Below are 21,714 nucleotides of genomic sequence, written 5' to 3'. Positions count from 1 at the left end.
TGAATGTTAAAATTAAATTGGTAACATTTGTATTGGTTATAAATGTTCCATAACTAGCCTAACTTTAAACCAGCCGCAGAATCTCTCGTTGTCATTCCTTGCATTGGATGAAAATAACCGGATACAGGGGTTTGTAAAGAAATTGCAATATTTTTTCTTTAGTAAAACAGGAATTTTTTTTATAGTGTACGTAACGGTAGGAACAAATCTTTTTTGAGGTTGATCAAAGCTTAAAAAAAGTTACGACCACTTTTTAGTTCATTTATTGGGAGTCATTGTAGAAAGAAAGTTCTAACGAAATAGTGATAAATGCTCTTCATAGCTCAGAAAACTCAAGACATCAACTTTTCCTGAAAATACTCTCATACAACTGGAATCATTGTAACCAGCCACATGATTTCGTCAATAAATCCTTCCCACCTCATTAATGTCTCCATTCCTTTGTAGGAGTCTAATCCTGTCACATGCAGTTTTTAAGAAAAGCCTATTCTTCTTAGGCATGCCTTTTGAGTTGTAAGTTCATGAGATTAATCTCCTTTTTATGTAGTGTCGCTTACACATAGCTGGATTTGACTCAGTTTAGTTTCCCTTGTAGCCAGGCTGACCGTCATGAATCTCTTTTATATATCTAGTCTTATCACCATTATTAAATTTTCTTATCCACCTTCATGTTTCTCATATTTGTACTTGTATTCTATTTTAAACTGCAAATAAATTTTTTCAATTACAATTTCCACCTTCATGCATTTAAATATCATTTCACATAAACAGTGGAGATTCAGATTCTGTACACTTATTTTTCTTGTGAGTAAACGAATACATAGTAGGTAAATACAATTACAGTTTCCTTCAAAAAGTTACTGTGAAATAAGTCACAGTGAATACAATCAGTCCAAATTTAATCCCTTAAGTGAATTTAATCAGTAGCAAACAATTAGTCCGTATTTAATTTTTAATCACTTAAGTAAGTTAATCAGTAAATTACAATCAATCCATTATCACAATACTTTATATTGTTATATTTATAACAGTATTTATATATGTACTGTTATATGAAAGGGACTTATTAGGTGTAAAAATAATCTTTAGTCGCATAAGTATGGGGAACATAATGTTGGGTTGTAAACATCAGAAATATATGAATTATTGAAATGCATTGATACCACAGATTGGTTCTAATTAGAAAAATGTTTTTTCTGTTCTTGTATCCGTTTGCTGTGTATCATCTATCTTAATTTTTTTTTGTTTTTGGTTTTGTAAGGTGCGCAACATCAAGGGTCCTTTGCACCTATACTATACTAGAGAATAGACACTTTACTACACAGCCTAATCTACCCCTAGTCAATCTAATCGATACTAACCTAGCGGTTAGCCTAACTCGTATTTCCTGTTAACCTAGCTAACTAATGTTGGGGTGGAGTACTCGATATTCCTCGCAACCCGTCTTAAGAAATTTGTTAATTTTTTTTTTAAATTACACAACTTTCTTTTAATAGAAGTGAAGAAATTATTAAATTGACTTAGTTTAGTGGTAGCAGTAGCGTTAACTGATTATGATGATCGATTTTATTTCTTTAGTCAAAATGACCTACTTCTTTAGACTTAGAAATGTTGTTACGAAAATGTATTGATATCCAGAAGCTTAATTAATAATTCTGTTTCGTTGTAGGACCTGAAACCATGCAAGTACCTACATCAGGACAACCAAATTTAAAAATTGAAGTTTTCATGCAGCCATTGTTAATGAATATTGTAGGCAGTTATTATTTTATCGCAACAATACAAATTTTATAGTTGACCATCTGTGAACTGGATTATTAAAAATCAATCGTATAACGATAGCAATCGCATCTAAAATATCCTGATAATTGAAGGTACGAACAAACACGACAAAAAAATAAAAAGCTATTCTCAGGCACAACCACTTTTATAGAAATGAGATTTTCTTTGAAATATTTTTCATTGATTATGGTAGACGATATGTCTTTAAATAATATCGAGCTTATGCAATAGTCTCGATTAAAAAAGGCTTCTTTAAATTATTGAACGATTAGAAAAAATTTGCTTCATAATATACATGTACATATATATATGCGTGTAAACATTTATTAAAACATTTCATTTCTATCTGCAGAGAGTTAACACAAATGTTTACAATAACCATTATAACAGTTGTTTATATACAGACAATCTGGTGTAGCAAACTGCGAGCTTGCTCAGAGACCCCTGATTATATCAAAACACATTGTAATCACCAACTACCTCTGATATTTGTCCAAGTTTAATTTCCAAAACATCTGCAAAAATAGAACAGATCCAATTATTCAATTTCAAGATTAAATTTAATATTTTTATGAATGATAATAATAACAATGGGGTAAATAACTTCAACTCAGAGTTAGAATATTAATACTTTATTGTGAATATTAATTACATTATCTGTTCTAGTAACTGAGATTTATTTAGAAAGTTAATTTTTTATCAATAAACTACTGCTTAAATATATAATTTAACAAAAAACCACAGCGCTTTCCTAAAAAAATGTACACCCAAGTTTTTCACACTTACTATCATGTTTTTATTTATGTTGATGTATTTATTTTTTATGAATTTTATTGTAATAGAGGACATGGAAAATAATCAAAGGTACAAGTACTTTGAATGAAATTAATAATATACAGTACTTTAAATAACCTGCTGTAGCTACTAAATAAATATTCAGACCAGCAGAAAAAAAAAAAAAAATTTAAGTTTTTTTATACATTCTTTTCCTTTAGAAAACTACCAGTAAAAAAAAAAGTAGTTGAATGTTTATGACTGTAAAAAATACTCGAGTATCAATCAAAACTATCTATTGCAAATGAAATTTTGAAGAATTTTGATGTGCCTGTAATTATTTAATCTTTAATTAGCGGATACTGTAATAGCTTTTCAGCAAAGAGTAGATCATACAAAGATAGAAATATTAAAAAATAAAATAAATAAAATACATTAGTTTCAAATGTCTAATACAAATAGAAATAATGTAGTTTAATTTTCTTTAATTTAACGAACAAAACCGATATCATTTCTTCACTTATTAAAATAATAAATATTTACAATTTTTAATTGAAGGAAGTTACTGTTCCCTGACAAACTCGAGCTTAGTGAACTCAATAAGTTTTTAGGGAGAGGTCGGTGCTTTCAAAAAGGCGAAAAGGACATAACAAATTTTTCCCACGGTCTTGCAGTAATATACAAATTTTACAAGTTTGAGGGTTTGGAAACGCACTTATTTTAAGTCATGAATTAAACTACCTTACAAGTAGGCATAATAAATAAATAAAACTAGAAAACAAGTTATATTTTACATTTGTCTGTAGTGTCTTCAATTCGCCTTAAATTTTTCTCAAGAAATGCACACCAAAAAATGTTTGAATCGTTTTATTTAAACAATTATAGTAATGCTTTAGTTAAACTTTACTATTTGCGTAATTTAATATAACAACTAGAGTAATTTAGTATATTTATATTTGGTACCTAATAGTTTCCGGCCTATTAAGATACCTTAAAAGTTATATTTTTGAAAAAAATGTTTTGAAACTAGGGCGGAAGTATTTTCTTGCTAGTGTTCGATACTCTCCACTCGGAGAAAATTTATCACTAGTTACACAATCGACTAGTTTCAAATGTTAAAATTTTATTTTTAATCACCGTTCGAACTTTAGAATGGAGCAGGGAAATCTCTCGATGAATCGTAATATGGCTTCTTGTTCAAATCCATTCAATGAACACACTTGGAAAAACGTAATAGAAAAAAAGTGATTTTTATGAATGTTAATCAATTTAGGAATACATTTGAGTTACAGACTGTTCACTAATTAAGTGAAAAGTCTAAATCCGAAAAAACCCTCTGAATTTAAGCGAAATTTAGTTTTTAATTAATTAGAATTGATTTCCTCAAATTTAAAAAAAAAAATGAAGATTTATTATTTATGCATACATTAGTAAAGAGCTAAAAACTGCTAAATGACTAAGCAGTAAAGTAGCTTGCAGCCACTTGAGTGAGTTTCTCGTTTAAATAGTTCTTCTTGGACCAAGGAATTATTCATGTTTTAAAATACACGCACTATGAAGAATTGATGAAAATCAATTGGTATGAAGAATGGCCCCTACCGAAAAAGTATTGGGTGGCAGTTCCAGAAGTTGGGAGTGTTAAACTGCTACATACTGACAATTCAATAGTCATTCATACAGATTAAATCTTATTTTGATATAAAATACCAAGAACATTAGACATGTACACAGAGAGGAAAATAATTGGTAGTGCAAATTAAATTCTAATTATAAATTCATTTTGTAAGCCAGCAAGACTGAAACAGTTTAATATTAACCTGAATGATAACATTAAAAGGTGGCACAAAATTTTAACATTTTAAATTGAAACACAAATTTACTCTGATTACAATAATCTAGAATTATTACAATATATTATAAACGAACACAATTAACTAGTACTCGAAATAATTCAAATTGCACTGAGAACAAAAATATTACAAGAGTTGTAGTGCATGAATGTTTTGGTGGCCCCTTCACACGTCGAATATTAGCCACTTTTTTATATATACCCTATTTGTTTTGAAACATTTTTTATAGAGTTTAAAAACCGCCATGGCCAAATAACTTTTTGAACTAAGTCAATCGCAATAAAATTTGAATTATTTTTAACTTTTACTTTTTTCAGTTGCTGGAAAACAATCGTACAATTGCTAATACGATTTGCTCGTAGGCAAATCCTATAATCCTACACAATTGAATTTTGTAAATATCATTAGAATATCTAGGTCGTCATCATTCGATTGTATAAAAATATGATGGTGAACCACCAGGAACAATTTATATCTTACATATGTGTGTATATACGTAAATTTAAATACCTGCGATGACAGCCATCGCCTCAGAAGCAAAATATTTAACATCTACGTCCTCATCAGAATTTAACTTTTCAAGAACAGGCTTCACCTGAGATTGGATGCAACTAGAACAAGACATAAGTTACCATTCAAATAAAACAATCAAAATTAGAGGGAATGAAAATATACTGATATTACACAAAAAAAAAAAAAATCATAATTTGCATCTAACTGGTGAACTATTAACGTCCTTATTAGTTCACCTTTCTCATAACTGAACCAGTTTTGTGAGATGTAGCTCTGTAAAAAAAAAATCTATTTTTGTTGTGTAGTAGGCTAATTTCTCAACAAGTAAAATGAAGTTGCAATTAAGGCAATTTTAGTCACCATCACAATTCAATATTTCCCCGACACCAAAATTTTTATTTCAACAAATGCCCAGAAACGTTTCGTGCCTTCCCGGCTCCGTCTTCAGTCTACTAACCAATACTATATCAAGTGGGAAAGATAATCAGGATTGCAAATTAGTCCATTTCAAAACATTTTACACATGAAATTTATTAGTTAGTACACCATCTTATGGCAAATTGTCGGTCATTTAAGAACGCGCCATTGTTTTTCAACTTAATCTTGTTTTTCCCATATTTCAGAATGACCACGATATGTTGATTAAACTATTTCAATGATTTTCTTTTATGAACTGAAACTGGGAAAAGTTGCTTCGAGTTGACCTCGAAGACGGCCTACGAACTTACTGAAATCGAAGTTGATGGTTTATGGACCATTGTTTAATTTATTAGATGGCATTCACAATATATTTTTCACCACCATGAAATCACCGAATACAGAGGTATACTGTCAAGAAATTGACTAAATAAATACATAAGAAATTAAGCTAAACACCACCACTAGTAGTCAACAACATGAAACGTTCAGGAGTGATTCGATCCTAATCGGAATATGTCTAGTTCTGCATCACATGCCCTCCACCCAGCTCGGCTCCTTAACTAAATAGGTTTTCTATCTAATATGTCTGGAAACGTCCACCAAAACCTTCAATGTAGATTTATGTGTTAGAATCACACTGCACCGAGTTTCAATCGTAGGTGCCTTCAGTTAGAAAATCTTCAAAAAGGAAAGTTCTATTAGGTAGAGGCAATTCCAATTTTTCTAAAAGATTTGGAAATTCAGTTTTTGATGGCAAGCCAGTACAAGAAAAAATAATAGCTCTTAAGAGGAAACTACCTCCTCTCATAGAAGTATCCTTGACCAAATTTTTCTGGAAAAATGTTTCAAATTTATCTACTTACTCGTATAAGCATTAGCACAGTAAGTTAAGAGAAAATCGTTGGAGTCGATTTTGAGAAAATCCTAAATAAATGAAAATTTATTCAGTAAAGAAATACATCCAGTTGACTCATTTGGCTAAACCCTTCTTTTGGCACCTAAATTAAAGATCAGATTTATCTTCTCTGCCATTTTTCCTTTGGAGTTAAGGTGGACACACAAAAACATTTTTACAAATTCGAAAAAACCACTTCTTAGGATTCAGGGAACTAAAAAGATTTTCTTGCAATAACCAATTAGAATACCTCATCAATAAAGTATTTTATGAACCCTGTAGTATACTTAAAGGCCTCAGACCCATTCTAGAAGTCATTACTTAGTGACAAAGGTGTCAACAGTTTTCTTTGGACTTCGTCAAAGTGAGGGCTTACGTGGGTACAGAAGGAAATGAGATGCCAGACTGCAAGATAAAGCATGAAATGGTTACATAACAAAGTTAAAGACAAATCTCTATCTAGCATCTGAAACGAAAACTGAAAAAGGAGAGAATAGACAAGTGGGAATGACTTAAGAAAGACATTTCAAATGAAGCAGTAAGTTCTCACAATTTAAGCAAGGATCTAAGCCAGGGGTGAGCAACTTTTTTAATCAATATGCCAATTTAAATTTTAATTTTTTTTGGCGGGCCGCACATAGATTAACTCTTATTAATAATTTACGAAACTTCTTACGAAACGCATCGCGTCCGTATTGCATGTTTGAACAAGCCACCGACAAGTGTGTATCTTGTCACAAAAAAATCGCGCAGAAGCGGTGCGTTCGTATTGCATGTTTAAATACGTCGTCGACAAGTAACTCGCCATAAAAAAATATTTCGGTTTAGTATGTACTACCATTTTATTATAATTAATTTTATAACAATATATTGATGGGAGAAAGTCGATAAAATAAATTCAATTTTAGAAAGGCTTGGCGGGCCGCGTGTTGCTCATCCTTGATCTAAGCTGTTCATTATCGGCTAAGATAGCAGACATATCTGTGTTTATTTACAGGACATAACCCATTTAAGCAGTACCTGCTGAAACTGTGGGTCTGCAACTTGTTCTTATGATAGTGAATGTGTGCAGACACCTGACCATCTTATCTTCAACTGCAATATGTGGGAAAATAGTCGCTTTATATTGCAGAAATCCGTAATTCTGTCCGGAAATATTTGCACCTTCAAATTTAAGGAGGTAATTTCAAAAGAGGTTTTTTAATATTTTAAAAATTTTGTAAACAGCTTGCCTAAAAAATATAAAATACTATATACCTGCAAATCATTGTGTGGGTGTAGGGTTATAAGTAAGGTTATATATAAGTATATAGTGTACAAAAGTAATTACTTTTTTTTTTTGTTTTTTACTTTTAAATTTGTAAAATAAAATGTTGTTTATATTCTTTTGGTTATGTTTTAATACCTTCATTTAGCTTCATTGCATGCTTCTGTAGAAATCGGCAGAATTTGAAACACAGAAATAAATATAATCTAATTAAACTGAAATTAATTTTATTTAAACGCATATAAGACAATGTGGTATAGAAAATCATTTTCCTCTAGCTAGTGCACTAATTAAACGCAAAAAAAATAAGTAATTCACTTTTTTAGGTCCCACCTGCTAATAAAGTTATTTTGAACCTTACCTTGGATCTAAGACTGGCCCAATTTTCTGAAGTGTTTTTGCCACGTTAAACCTGACATTGGGAACTGAATCGGATGCCATAGTTATTACTGTAGGTAACATTAAGTGAGCTGTGATTTCCGTTCCACAAACTTGAGCAAGAACCTTTGAGAAGGAATAGAAAATTAATTATGATAAATTGTATACATTCAACAATTTATTAAAATCCATAATAGTCTGCTACACCTATTTCCTGTAAAAAGGTGATTTTATAAGTGGCTTTCCGGTAATTTGACTTTCTATTACTGATATTAGTACAAAATACATTCCCATTCCTTTAGCCACATGAATAATGGAAATTTTATTTCTAACTTAAAAGAATTCACTTATACGTTAGGTATCATAAAAACAATTTTCCAGAAAGACCAGCAATAAAATTTAAGGCCTAATTTAAGTATCACAAGGGTAAATTTAGTGCATCTAAAATATTACAGAAAAGCTGTGGAAATTAGGGAGCCTAACCTGAAGTCCAGAAAAATTTTCTTTAAAACTGAAACGGTTTTAACTTAATGCCCCTTAATAATGGGGCTTTAGTAGATCTTCAAATTTGTTCACTTAGTCTCTTCGGAGCAGAGGTTCCCAAGGGAGGTGTAAACCGGATGGAGGCGCGCGCATTAAAAAAAATAAATAAATTATTCCAAAAACTTGTCCTCATAATTGATTTAATACTTAGTCGTACGAACTAATAACACTTTTGATGGTCGAAATAAATGAAAAAAAAATAAATCACATCTTCAGACGAGAATGAACTTTACAATGAAGTTCTTACACATTTCTTCTAAAAGTACAAAAAGGGATTGCAGAAGAATCTCTTGTATTTAAAATTAGAAAATGGACTCTGATATCACCTAAAAATTGTTGGACTTAGTGAATTCATGGATATTAAAAGTATGGCTATTAAAAAAACACAGTGAAGTAGTCACGTATTTTTTCAGGCAGGGCTTAACTTCTAACTTCCACAATTAGTTGTCATGGATGGGGTGAAAGCTACAATTAACATTTTATAACAAACAAAAAGTAGCTGCAAGCGTTATTCGAACTGACGATCGCCCACTTACAAATCACGCTTCTTCACTACCACACCAACAACCGTTTCTCCTATGAATATACAATCATTCCAAGTCTATAAAAAATCGGTTGAATAAAAATGAAATTTTATAGATTTCAGATATATGAGATAATCTTATACCCTCACATTTTAAAATTTTCTGACCTTTCTCACCAATTAATTAATACATTCATTCTAATAAACACAAAAATTAAGTACTATATGAGCTGATATTTTTGAAAGTGGTAGAAGTCCATTTTTCCATGTATCGAGATATTTAAGGTTTTGCATTTGAATTAATTTAAAAATATTCGTAAACCTTAATCTATTCAAGTGATGTTATTAACACTATTCACCTTTTAAATTTTATTATGAAATAATAATTATTACAATTCTTAAAAAAATAAAAGATTTTTTTTTAGCTCCAAATGGACTTATACGAGGGGGTACCCAAAAATAACCGGAATTGGGTTGCCGCGCATGGAGCTTATGTAGTACGCATTTCTGCCGCTAGACGTGTATAGCGCAATTCCTTGCCAGTTCAGTCCTGCCTGTGTTGTCTGCCTGGCTTGTTCTGTTCATCGGCAGTGATTGTTTTTACCAGCGCTGTTTTGTTCTTTTTTCGTTTTTTATGATGGCAAGTTTAAGTGAACAACGTGCAGCTCTGAAATTTTGTTTTCTACTCGGCAAAAATGCTGCTGAAAGTGTTTTAATGTTGAAAACAGCTTACAAAGATGACGCTATGGGAAAAACTGAAGTATACGAGTGGTTTACTCGGTTTAAAAATGGCGACATGTCGATTGATGACAAACCTCGTTCTGGACGTCCATCAACTGCCCGAATCGACGAAAATGTTGAAAAAATTCGAGAGCTGGTGTTCACAGACCGTCGACAGACAATTGATCAACTGTCAGAGAGTAGTGGGTTATCTTGGAGCTCGGTTCAGCGAATTTTAACGGAAGATTTGGGGATGAAAAGGGTTGCTGCCAAGTTTGTTCCTCGAGTTCTGACTGACCATCAAAAAGAACATCGAGTTGAAACATGTCGTGCTTTGAAACAACAGCTTGAAACTGATCCAGACTTTCTGTCAAAGGTCATTACTGGTGATGAGTCATGGTGCTATGGTTATGACCCAGAAACAAAGCAACAGTCGAGCCAATGGAAGACGTCATCTTCACCCCGACCAAAAAAATGTCGTCAAGTCAAGTCAAACATCAAAACAATGCTGATTTGCTTTTTTGATGCCAAAGGCGTAGTCCATTCAGAGTTTGTCCCCCCAGGTCAGACCGTCAATCAAACCTTGTATTTGGAAGTTTTGAAAAGATTGCGCAATAGTGTTCGCCAAAAAAAATCCCAATTTGTGGCAAACAGGAGATTGGTTCTTCCACCACGACAATGCACCTGCACACACAGCCATCTCTGTTACACAGTTTTTGGCTAAAAATGGCATGGTTCCGCTGCCCCACGCACCTTACTCGCCTGACCTGGCTCCGTGCGACTTTTTCTTATTTCCACGCATGAAAAAGGGCATGAAAGGTCACCGATTTGACAACATTGAAGAGGTCAAGAAAAAAACGAAGAAGGAGCTGTCAGCCATTTCTAAAGATGACTACAAAAAATGTTTCGAACAGTGGAAGCACCGGTGGGACAAATGTATTAGTTGTAATGGAGAGTATTTTGAAGGGGATAAGGTTGTTCTGTAAAAAATTTGTAAATAAATAGCTTTTAAAAAATAATTCCGGTTTTTTTTGGGTACCCCCTCGTATCACTTTCAAAAATAACATATTACAAGAAATAAAAACAGGAGTAAATTTAAGTCCATATTTTTATAGACATTATAGCTTTACTGAAATGGGTTTTTATGTAAAAAGTAATAATTAAAATGAAGACATTTAAATACACGAATAACCAAGTTTATTTTTTTAAACTTCAGTTATATTAAAAATATAAAAATGAAAATTACTTCGTTAAGATCTTTAAAGCAAAAAAAGATATTTTTAAACTTATTTTTCTTTTACAGTTAGCATAATATCTGCTAACGAGCAGCGTACACTGAAGTAGCAATAATCAAAAATAATTGCAATAAGAAAGTTGTTTTAATTATAATTATTAAAAATGGACTAATTCCACTTTCAAAAAAAATATTTTTGTAATAACATTTTATAGTCAAAATTCTTTTGTTGACCATATAAAAAAAAATCGTACTCCATTCAATGTATTATTTATATTATTATTCTCGTAAATATGGAAAGAATGTGTCTATATCTTACTGAAATTACCATTAACTCAGTTTTTTAAAAACTGGACTTATACCACTTTCAAAAATAACAGCTCATATGTACATGAAAATCTAAGTCTTGCATTAAGTAAAGTAGCAAAGTAATACCTATTTTTTCAGGCGGACTGTAAATTAGGTGTCGTGAACGGAGGCGACTAGCAAACGTACTTAACTGCAAATTCCTTTTATTAACCATCTAATAAAATTCAAGGCCTAGACCGGGAATCGAACCCAGTACCAAAATACTTCTTAGCTTTGCGGGTCGTCTATTAACCGTTCGGCGCCTGTCTTGCATTCACATTTGCAGTACTTTTTTGCTTTTTTTCTATTGACTAAAGTGGAATATTTTTCCAAAGCTGAATCCGATCTCGCAGAATAGAGTCCAGATATAATAACTCGACCAATAGGCAGCAACTCGAAGTGTACCACTCCTTCAAAGTTCCACCGCGAGACACGGGAAGAGAGGACAACTATTTATATAATCTATTATTTCTAAGTATACGAGTAAAGCATACCAACATTTTAACTAAAGTGATAATTCGCTTTATCACACAAAATTATTTGCATTTTTAAGACTGACACACAACCTAATTGCTGAGATACCAATTCGTGAGGATAGATCTACAGCTTTGAAGGACTATTTCAATGTACAGCTAGTGCCCGTTTCATGGTCGAGTGAGACACTCCTAAACCTTCTCCAAGTTTACTAAAACTACTTCGGAACCAGCTTCTCTTAAAACAGTAGAGTCAATGAGGTGGAATTCCTGAACATCCTATATTTTTAAGGTTCATATCTTCTGAAATTTTTAAACCAACTCTAGCAGCTCGAATTTACTTTTTACATTTTTTTAAATTAACTCATACGGGCAAAACTAGACGAATTATGGTTGCATAATGGCACCACGGTAGCCTAGAGGTTAGAGGCAAGGCCCGCCAAAGCTAAGTATTGTGTAATGGGTTCGATTATATTTTATTTAATGATTTGTCAGTAAAGAACTAAAGGCTAGTCGCCTCCGTCCACGTCCCCTAATTTGGTAGTCGGACGTAAAGACCGCCTAAAACTATAGGCATTACTTTACTTTTTCTACTGAAGGCCCATGGTAACACAAAAACTAGACTTAAGCTTTTTTTTGTAAAATCAAATAGAGCCCTTATAATTAAATAAGGTTTAAAATACTACTTTTCATTACTGTAGACCAATTCTCTTATTTAGCTAAGGAAAGAATTACTAACGTTGATACTGAATAAACATGTCATCCTGTGTAGATAGTTTTGATCATTAGACATGGCCAGAACTTTTGGAATCACTGTGCTCTGAGCCCATTCTGAACCGAATTTTTCAACAAGTTTCTTAAGATTTAATGTTGCCGCTTCTCTTATTGCATAGACTAAAACAAAAGTTAATTAAACAGTTTATGGGAGGAGTTATTATTTAATTAGTTTCGTTCATTACATTCGTCATATCACGCCAATTTTCCTTATTTATGACCAGTTTAAGATTTTCATTCATTATCATAGGTTAGTTAACTCGTCAGTTCAATGTAGGGATTTTGACTTCCACTAAGTTTCTGTCACACAAGCTTCAAATGCTGAAAGTAAATGAAGTTACTTATGTGTATGATGACACGATTTATGTTGCAAAATTCGAAACCAGACAGAAATAAGAAATACTTGGATGTTATATCGGAAAAATGGGCGATATTATTCATCATTGGAGACCCAAACAAATTATCAAAAATTTATTTAATTAACAAAGCAACACTAAGCTTACCATGATCAACAAGCCATGCCATACAAAGAGCATTAAGTTTCTCATCAAAAAATTCTACGCCAAGCTGGCCGGCTAGAAGTGGCATGTATTCAATGATGGCAAGTCGTACCCTCCATTTAGAATCTTCGGCCAGTTCTACTATGGCTGGTAAAAGTGACTGAGATAGTTGCTGGATTCCAATCACTTCATTTACACAATCCAAATTGGAAATAATGTTTAAACGCACTTCTGGACAATCATCTTTCAGCTGGGAGAGGAAAAGTGGTAAAAGATGTTCTATAGTACTAAAATGAAAAAATAAAAAATTAGAAAACGAGAAAGTAGAACAAATTGCGGTTTAGTTTAAACTTACTTGTGTTTTCCTAATATTGGTGATAAACCCATTATTACACTTGCGAGAGCAGCTTTAACATGTTGATTAGGATCAGAAACAAGTTCTTTCACATACGGCAAAATACTAGTCATAATGAGCGGCTCCCTGTAAGCAGGATCCAAAGCTTGACAAAAATCTTTCACTTTGTTTGCAGCGGCTGCCCTAACTTCTGCCTCTGAATCTTTCAGCAAGGACTGCAAGAAGCCTACTAGTTCGGCTTTAGTAATTTCCGTGCCAACCGCACTTTGTAACTACATAAACGAGAATTCCATTAATCTTAATGAGTTAATAACAAATGAAGTTAATATGTAACTAAAAGGTTGTTAGAACAACTAACATCAGTGAACTTGTCAGCCACCATGTATCGCACTCTCCAGGAAGTGTCACTGGTGCACTGCCGCAGAGTAGGCATTACCAGCTGTTCCACATCCTCCTGCTGTAGCAAAGATGCAATACTCACACACGCTTCTACAGCTAATAATCTTACTGAATCCTACAAAATAAGAAAATAATTTTGGAATAGATTTTTTACATTTGAATATTAAAGACAGAAGATTATAAAATTTTTGGTTACGGATAAAGTTAAAATTAAAATGTCCACAATTAAATCGTTATGAAAGGAAACAAACCAATAAAAACTCGTTTTCTTTCAAATTAAGTTTCTTTTAACAAACTTGTAGAGGCTTAAACAAAAAATTGGATACTTCGAGGTGTTTTGCTCAGTTATTAGGCTGTAATAAATACTTAATATTAATGGCTGCCTAAAAAAGAAGCAACTAGTGAACTATGTTCAGATATTAGTAAAATAGCTTGCAATGATCGTTCTAGTCACACCAAGTCAAGAGGAGATAGCAGTTAAATGATGAACATATTCCTCCTTCTATGAAATTGAGTACTTATCAAATAGCTTAATGCTGTTTCTGTTAAAAGGAATTTTAATTCAACCACAAATAATCTCAATACAGATTATTTGATGAACTAGGGATAATACATAATTCTAATCACCTACTTAGTTCAATTGTTAAAACTTAACACACAATGCAACAAGAACACAAGCTAAACTTAATTTACAAAAATCTATAATTTTTATTTATTATAAGTTTGTTTTAATTTAAATTTGTTTGACTGGTCTTACATACAGCAAGGAGGCATACTTTTTTATTAGTTTTTTTTAATTATTTGGTGCCATTACGCGTTTTTTTGGGTTACTTTGTTGAACTAGAGAAGTTAATTTCATTAGCGTTTTCGTAGTGTGTTTTGACTGATAGTTGATGGGTTTGATTAAGAAAGAGTTGTTAAGTTAGAGTATTGTTTTAGAAGTTTCTATGATGTCATGATGATACTGAAAGGGTGTTTTAGGTTACATGAAATTGTGGCCAAGTTTGTTGAAGGAAATTGGTTAGATACAAAATTAAGAAGTTCAAAGTATTTGGTTTTGTGTTAATTTTTTCAATGTCTATCCTTATGAGCATGTGGACAAGAAAGGGAAAGTGAACAATGACTTGCCACAAACCAGATCATTTCAAACTGATCACTTAGAATCATAACAGTGGAGGGCCAAGGCACCGTCTTTAAAGTAACCATGCATAATTTACAATATAATTCAACTATTCAAAAGTGTAGAGATAAACCACAATTGTAATAACCCCAAATTAATGGAAATTGTAATCTGTTTCTTTAAATATGTTCTTCTGCTCTGAAGAAGACCTAAGGTCAAGCTTGGCATGAATATAAATAAAAAAATTATGACCAAAATAGGCCATAATCTTTCTTCCCTTTAGATTAATGAATCAGTCAGTCACACACACACACACACACACACACACACACACACACACACACACACACACACACACACACACACACACACACAAACAAACACGAACAGGCGTTTTGCTAGTAAACTTAATAACTTCAGTTTTTGATTCGTTTGGTCTTATCCTCCATTTTTTTTAAAATGAAGCTCTTATCTAAGTGATATGGCGGACTATTGTATCGATTCTATATGATGATAATATGATAAAAGCTGAAATCAGCATAGTTCAGCAAGGTTTAAAATTTAGCCTAGTGAGTTTATTGATACATAACATATACAGTCATCCCTCAGTTATTGGGACCAGAACCGGCCGCGATAAATGATAAACCTCGAAGTAGTGTCACCCTCTCATTTTTAACGTACGGACATTTTTAGTGTATGTATAATATCAAAAGTGTATATGAAACCATATAAGTGCATTTGTTATCATTACAACATTAAAAAAAAGTTTCAAACGTGTAAATAAAATATTAATAGTATAAATAACATACATAAAATAATGTATAAATGATATTAATGATACGTGTGTGTATAACATATGTAGATGTAACTAAAGTGTACATACTGTAAATATGTTTTTAGTACTCTTTTATTTAGATTTTGAATTGTGTGGGCACTCCCTGACTTCTGCTGGCGTGCGGGCAACTTTCGCGCCATAATTCCTCAATGTTGAATTTTTGAACAATCCGCGATGTACCGAGGCCGCGATAAATGATAAATGAACCGCGAAGTAGCGAGGGATGACTGTATTAACCAAAATGGTAGGCCCCTGAACACTGAGCCTTGCTGCTTGGAACACCAGCTGCAATAGTTCCTAGGTTAGTTGAAATGCTTATTACTGATGTTATAACACACAAAAATTGAAAAGGAGTTCAAATAACTTGATTCTTTGTCTTTAATATACCTGTTCATCCTGAGCGAGGCTAACAAACATTGGTATTAAGTCGGTCTTAAGATATTCTAATTCTACGACTTTGGCAAACTCGCCTAGCTTACTAGCAGCTGCCCTCCTAACCATCGGTGTATCATCTTGACACAAAGTTCTGAAATGAGTCCTTAGGTCGGCTGTAAAAAAATATAAGTTACCATCGTATCACTCAAAATTTATACACACCACATAACTAAATTATGTGCTACAATTTCTGCAGTCTATAGGCTAGATCCCTTCCATGCATTATATACAGGGTGTTCATTTTAAGACGGAGCTCAATTGCATTTCATGCTTAAACGATTGATCTGAGCAAAAAATGGTAGAGGAAATATTTGTTGCCCGTCACCGCTAGTTTTGGAATATATGACTTGATTTTAGATTCCTGCCCGCATACGCGGCTGACGCTCAACCAAAAGTGAGGGTTCGCAGTTGACCCCCATTTTCATATGCACAGTTTTAGAGTATAAAAAGTTATGAAATAAACCGGAACACGCAATTCAATATCTTCAATATTAAAGGTGCTAGGCCATTTCCAAATCTGGTATTTATTAATCATATTTCAATTTTTTAACTTGTTATCAATGAGAAAGAAGAGCACGCGATAGGTAATTTTTATGTATTTTTTCATCCCCTTTCTACTAAAAATATTGCCAAGGCTGTAAAGCTAGAATTTTTTTTAATATTGGGAAATAAGTCGTTTTCCGAGTGATTTTTCTAAGAAAAATCAAATGTTAAGAGCTTTAGATGTTCTCAAGCATACACAAAATGGCTAAAAATTAATTTTACATCTGTTATAAACAAGAAGGTTTAATAATTATTTGGTAATTTTGGGAGAGTTGCGTTTAATTACCAAAAAAAATGGAAACTTCCTGCCACATATTTAAGTGATCAATATCTTTCATGTAAAGGATCAAACTTATTCCTTAATTTATCAGATAATGCACTTTACTCAACTTGTGAAGCATGTACTGTGCCTTCAAAGGTGCCGCCTCTGGCTCGCAATCCAGGTTAGCCTGGAGGTTATCAACTGCTCTTTGTATCAGTGGAGGCACCTTTGAAGGCACAGTACATGCTGCACAAGTTGAGTAAAGTGCATTATCTGATAAATTAAGGAATAAGTTTGATCCTTTACATGAAAGATATTGATCACTTAAATATGTGGCAGGAGGTTTCCATCTTTTTTGGTAATTAAACGCAACTCTCCCAAAATTGGGAGCCATTTCATTTATTATTTCATTTTTTTGGTTGAAATAATAATAAAATGTATATTACATCTTCACAAACAATAATAAATAGAAACATTATTTTAAATCTATTCCAAATTATTCTTCTTACTTATCCTTGTTATAGACTTTAGAAATTAGAGTTGGTTTATCACTGACGTAATTTGAATCACGGAGTTTAAACGGAATTTTACGATTATCTGTGATATTAGTAATAATTTAAGAGGAGGCCTTACTTAAGTAGGACCAACTGCTCTCCTATGTACAGCGTCGAGACCCCCAATAGTCATGTCATCAGTTTACGCTTTCAGAAAAAATAAAAAAAAAAAAAAAGACCAAGAACATTTATTGAAATACTGTTTTTTCTAATTTGTGGCGAAGTTTTTCTCAAAAACATTCATACAGATCTGTGTTGTAAAAAATTCAAAACGAATATATACCCTATTCTCTAAAGTAAATTTTGGAATTAATTTTTTTATAGAAAAAGAGATAAAAGCTGTTAATGTTGGGTGTTTTTCAACGTTACGCTTATTTCTTAGTTTTTGACGATCGACCTTATACAACTGTTCTACCGCATAGATTTAATTACACCACAATTTTAAGCTCTTAAATGGATTCCATTATTTTAATTAGAAGCAAACTGACAATTGATAACTTTAAGCATTATCATATGGAAAATTTATATTTTTTCGTTTGATATAATTAAATGAATCAAAGATCTTCCCTCTTTGGAATTAAGGTCATTTTTATGTCAAAAATCGGAAACCATTAGAAAACGTTGAATTAACACCTTGTATTAATCTTAAATACTTGTGAAAACATTTTTGTAAAATACTTTACCTTTTACCGATGAATTAACTCTTGTGTAGCAAACCGAAAACAATCCACAAGCCGAAGTTCGCGAGGTAAACCAATCACCCGAGCTTAGACGTGTGACAAGAGGTACAAATCGTGCTTCTAAATCAGCTGGACTGTGCTGCGAGCTTATTAAACGTAGTGATTCTACGGCTTTATCACGAACAACTGTTTCTTCTACGGTGGCCAATGATTCCAAAGGGGGCTAATTCAACAATAGTTTTCAATCAGTTTACATAATATTTTTAATAAAGAAAACAAAAAATTACAAATAAAAATCGAAATATGAACAACAATAAAAAAAAAAACTAATTTTAGCCATGATTCGTTAACTTTATTAAAGTAAACAAATTCTAAAAAATATTTAAAATGTAATTTAGTTCGCAGACCTGGATAATCTCGAAACTCATTAGAATCAAAAATAAAATGCACGCAAGTCAGATAAAAACAATGAAATATTTAAGAATATTCTTCATCTCAGGTCTTCGAAGTACATAATTATATCATTTTTAATGCCAATGATTCAAACATATTAAATATTTCTCCTAAATTGAATATGTTTTTCCATAATAGTAAGGATTGTCAAAAAGAATCAATATAAAGGTCCAGTATTCTCACAATTTTTTACATGAGAATAATGAAAGATGTTGAAATAAACTCAAGAAACATTGATTTTTTGCAGTCGCTATGAGACATTATTTTAAAATTAGAAATAAGAACACTCATAAATAATATAATGAAACATTAACTCTTTTCCATCCAATTTGTGACCACACTATATTCTATTAGGAAAATCTTGACTTCATACACTTATATTTGTTTATCATTTTGAATTTTTAAATCGTTAAGAATACAAAAAATCATATACCGAAATAAAAATTTTGATCTTTTTTGACCCAGGAGTTACATATGTACAATTACAATTGAAAAGTGCACAAATACAAATTTTAAACAAATCAGAAGAGCAACAAACGCGAACTCTCGTTCGCATTTAACCAAGTTATTATCATAAATTAATATGGACCAACAATAACCAAGTAAAATTAGAATTATACTCACCAAGAGGCAATAGACATATTCTGGTCCTCCTACTAGAGAAGTGAACTGTCCTAACTGCTCTGCCAGAGCTAACAAAACCTCATCTTCATCATAAATAGTGTCAGTAAGAAACGGTATTAACTCACTCCTAGTCCTTTCAACGCCCAAAGCTAGTGAAATGGTAGACAATTTTTTTATTGAATTCAGTCGTAGCTGAAAGTATAACGATTAATGTCACTTACAGATCATAGTTTTAACAAAATTATTACAATTGACTAATGCTAGCAATATACTCATTGCACTTCATTGCGTAACAATACTGGAAAGTTTTTATTCTTTTACAGCTCTTGTAAGCAAATTTCTTTCTCCGAAGATAATTAGGATTTAACTTATTACTTTAATGAGAGTCAATGTTACTAATTACTTATTTTAAAATTTACTTTATTATCCTGTTGGAGTATTAGGCGTTTTTTTATCCAAATAAACAAATTACCTCATTTTCGTCAAGTACAACTTTTTCATAAGTTTTATTGCAATATGAATAAAAGTTCCTAGGGTTTAGTGAGTTATAAGGATCAAATCGATTCCGTCAATTTACTCAAATCAAATCAATGGCCGAGCATAAGTAAAATTCAATTGCAAATGCCTGATTAGTTAACCTTTACTAACATAAATATAAGAGGTACCTGCTTAAAAAATGTTATTTCAACAAATCTACTGTAATTAAACCAAACAAAAATTACCTTTAACTTTCCTCAGATAGAATTAAATGACATGTTCCCAGAATTCAAAACTTCAATTAATAAAGAATTGACTTCTTGAAGAACGCTTGTCTAAACTCTAAAACCTACTTATTAAAACTGTCCGGTAGGACAGTTGTATAAGGGTTGATCATCAAAATCTGCACGAAAAAGCGTAACGTTGAAAAACACCCAACTTTGACAATTTTTTTCTCTTTTTCTGTAAAAGATAAAATTACCAAATTTTCTTTATAATATAGGGCAAATCCTCCTTTCTGACTGTAATTTTTTGCAACAACACAGATCTAATACATTTCGAGAAAAAAGTTGCTGAAAATGAGAAAAAACGGCTTTTTCAAAAATTGTTCTTGTTGTTACCTTTTTTGTAAACAACGTAGCGCCTAAACGTGTGAACCGATTTTCATGAATGAGGTGTCATTCGATTCGGACTTTTATGTAGATGTGCCTTTTGGGGGGTCTCGATGCTGTACATCGAATGGGAGAGGAGTTAGCCCCCTTTATGTAAGGCCCCCTCCAAAATGATTATTACTAATTACTCTGTAAATCTTGGCCCGATTTTGTTAAAATTTGGTAGGATGATAGAGTTATGGCTCCCCTACGTAACAATAAAGCGACGATCTGCTGTTACACTTATTAAGAGGAAGTATAGCAATCATTTCAAATTATCGACATGTGAACCGATTTTCATGAATGAAGTGTCATTCGAATCGAAATTTTGTACAGATTTGCACTTTAAAAGTCTCGACGCTGTGCCTCATTAGGCGGGGAGTTTGCCCCACCCAAGTAAGGCCCTTTCTAAAATTATTATTACCAATATTTCTATAACGCTTAGTCCGATTTTGATAAAATTTAGCATGAAGAAGTGATTAAAGCTCCTCTACATGGCTGTGAAGTGTTATCATGCTCTTACAACTACTAAGAGGAAGTACTGCTATCGTTAAAATTATCAATGATTGAACCAATTTATAACAATGAATTGTAGTTCGATTCAAAATCTTTGCCTTTTATGGAGAAGTACTGTAATCGCAGTTCATTTTTCTTGCTCCTCTTAAAAGGAAGTACTGAAATCGCAGTTAATTTTGCTATTTACGTACAAATACCTTCCTATTTTATTCAAAACGCTTTCTCCAAAAGCTGATTTGTGTACCTTTTGGCGTTTAATCAACCCTTATACTTAACATTTTAAACTGTAAGTTTTTGCTAAGGTTTACGATTTTGTCTTAATGTCAATTTTAATTGCCTTTCTCAAAAAATTACTTCTAAAACAGAACTTACGGTGATTTTTATTCAATATCTAATAATATAAATTATTTATAACATTGGAAGATTAAAAAATTAACTTAAAACTATCAAAAAGTGAAGGTAAAAGAGAATTATGTTCACCTGAACATCTTCGTTTTTGAGTTCATCAATTAAAACAGCAATTGGATACAAAGAATCATCACTACTAGAGTCACACGCAGCCATTTTGTCCAGACCAACTCTTGTATAGAACAGAACACAAAAAACTAAGCTTACTGAATAAAATAAAACATTAACTAATCACAACACTTCCAAAATAAATCATTACTTGGAGCGAAAAGCGACTGCAACGATTGATTTACACAAATTCACTATTAAAATGCTTGTCACCACCCAATAGGATGGCAAATATACCTAGCCTTCTAGAGTAAAGAGAATCACCTAGTAAATTCATTTCATGATATGCCAGTAAGACCGA

The 21,714-nt window shown here is 32.2% G+C and overlaps 2 protein-coding genes across 5 annotated transcripts in view; one reads left to right on the top strand and one right to left on the bottom strand.

The window, feature by feature from the left end:
* Positions 1-2,745, top strand: part of LOC141457531 (uncharacterized) — a 22,087-nt gene extending 19,342 nt beyond the window's left edge. For both annotated transcript variants that reach the window (XM_074134668.1, XM_074134669.1), the window contains one exon: positions 1,670-2,745. In XM_074134668.1, the coding sequence (XP_073990769.1) occupies positions 1,670-1,794 (125 nt within the window). In that variant the 3' untranslated portion in view covers positions 1,795-2,745. The remainder of the gene's footprint in view (positions 1-1,669) is intronic.
* On the bottom strand, positions 2,091-21,714 carry Pp2A-29B (Protein phosphatase PP2A regulatory subunit A). 3 transcript variants are annotated; one of them, XM_074134667.1, is made up of 12 exons: positions 21,565-21,714; positions 21,378-21,475; positions 19,255-19,446; positions 18,181-18,400; positions 16,091-16,251; positions 13,708-13,863; positions 13,350-13,621; positions 12,998-13,281; positions 12,460-12,614; positions 7,863-8,005; positions 4,917-5,017; positions 2,091-2,297 (listed from the first exon to the last, which is right to left on the bottom strand). In XM_074134667.1, exons 2-12 carry the CDS (start codon positions 21,459-21,461, stop codon positions 2,236-2,238), a joined length of 1,830 nt encoding a protein of 609 aa, XP_073990768.1. In that variant the 5' UTR covers positions 21,462-21,475; positions 21,565-21,714; the 3' UTR covers positions 2,091-2,235. The 3 variants fall into 3 exon arrangements, 1 of the variants encoding a protein (XP_073990768.1); XR_012460404.1 differs by lacking the exons at positions 2,091-2,297; positions 21,565-21,714 and adding an exon at positions 7,255-7,466 and having other exon boundaries at positions 2,399-5,017; positions 21,378-21,477; XR_012460405.1 differs by lacking the exons at positions 2,091-2,297; positions 21,565-21,714 and adding an exon at positions 7,255-7,398 and having other exon boundaries at positions 2,399-5,017; positions 21,378-21,477.

This window comes from Rhodnius prolixus, unplaced genomic scaffold, assembly GCF_049639745.1.
Source record: "Rhodnius prolixus isolate KJV_2025 unplaced genomic scaffold, Rpr scaffold_22, whole genome shotgun sequence".
NCBI lineage: Eukaryota > Metazoa > Arthropoda > Insecta > Hemiptera > Reduviidae > Rhodnius > Rhodnius prolixus.
The sequence above is the reverse complement of the archived record's forward strand: the minus strand, read 5'-3'. Positions and strand labels throughout refer to the sequence as shown.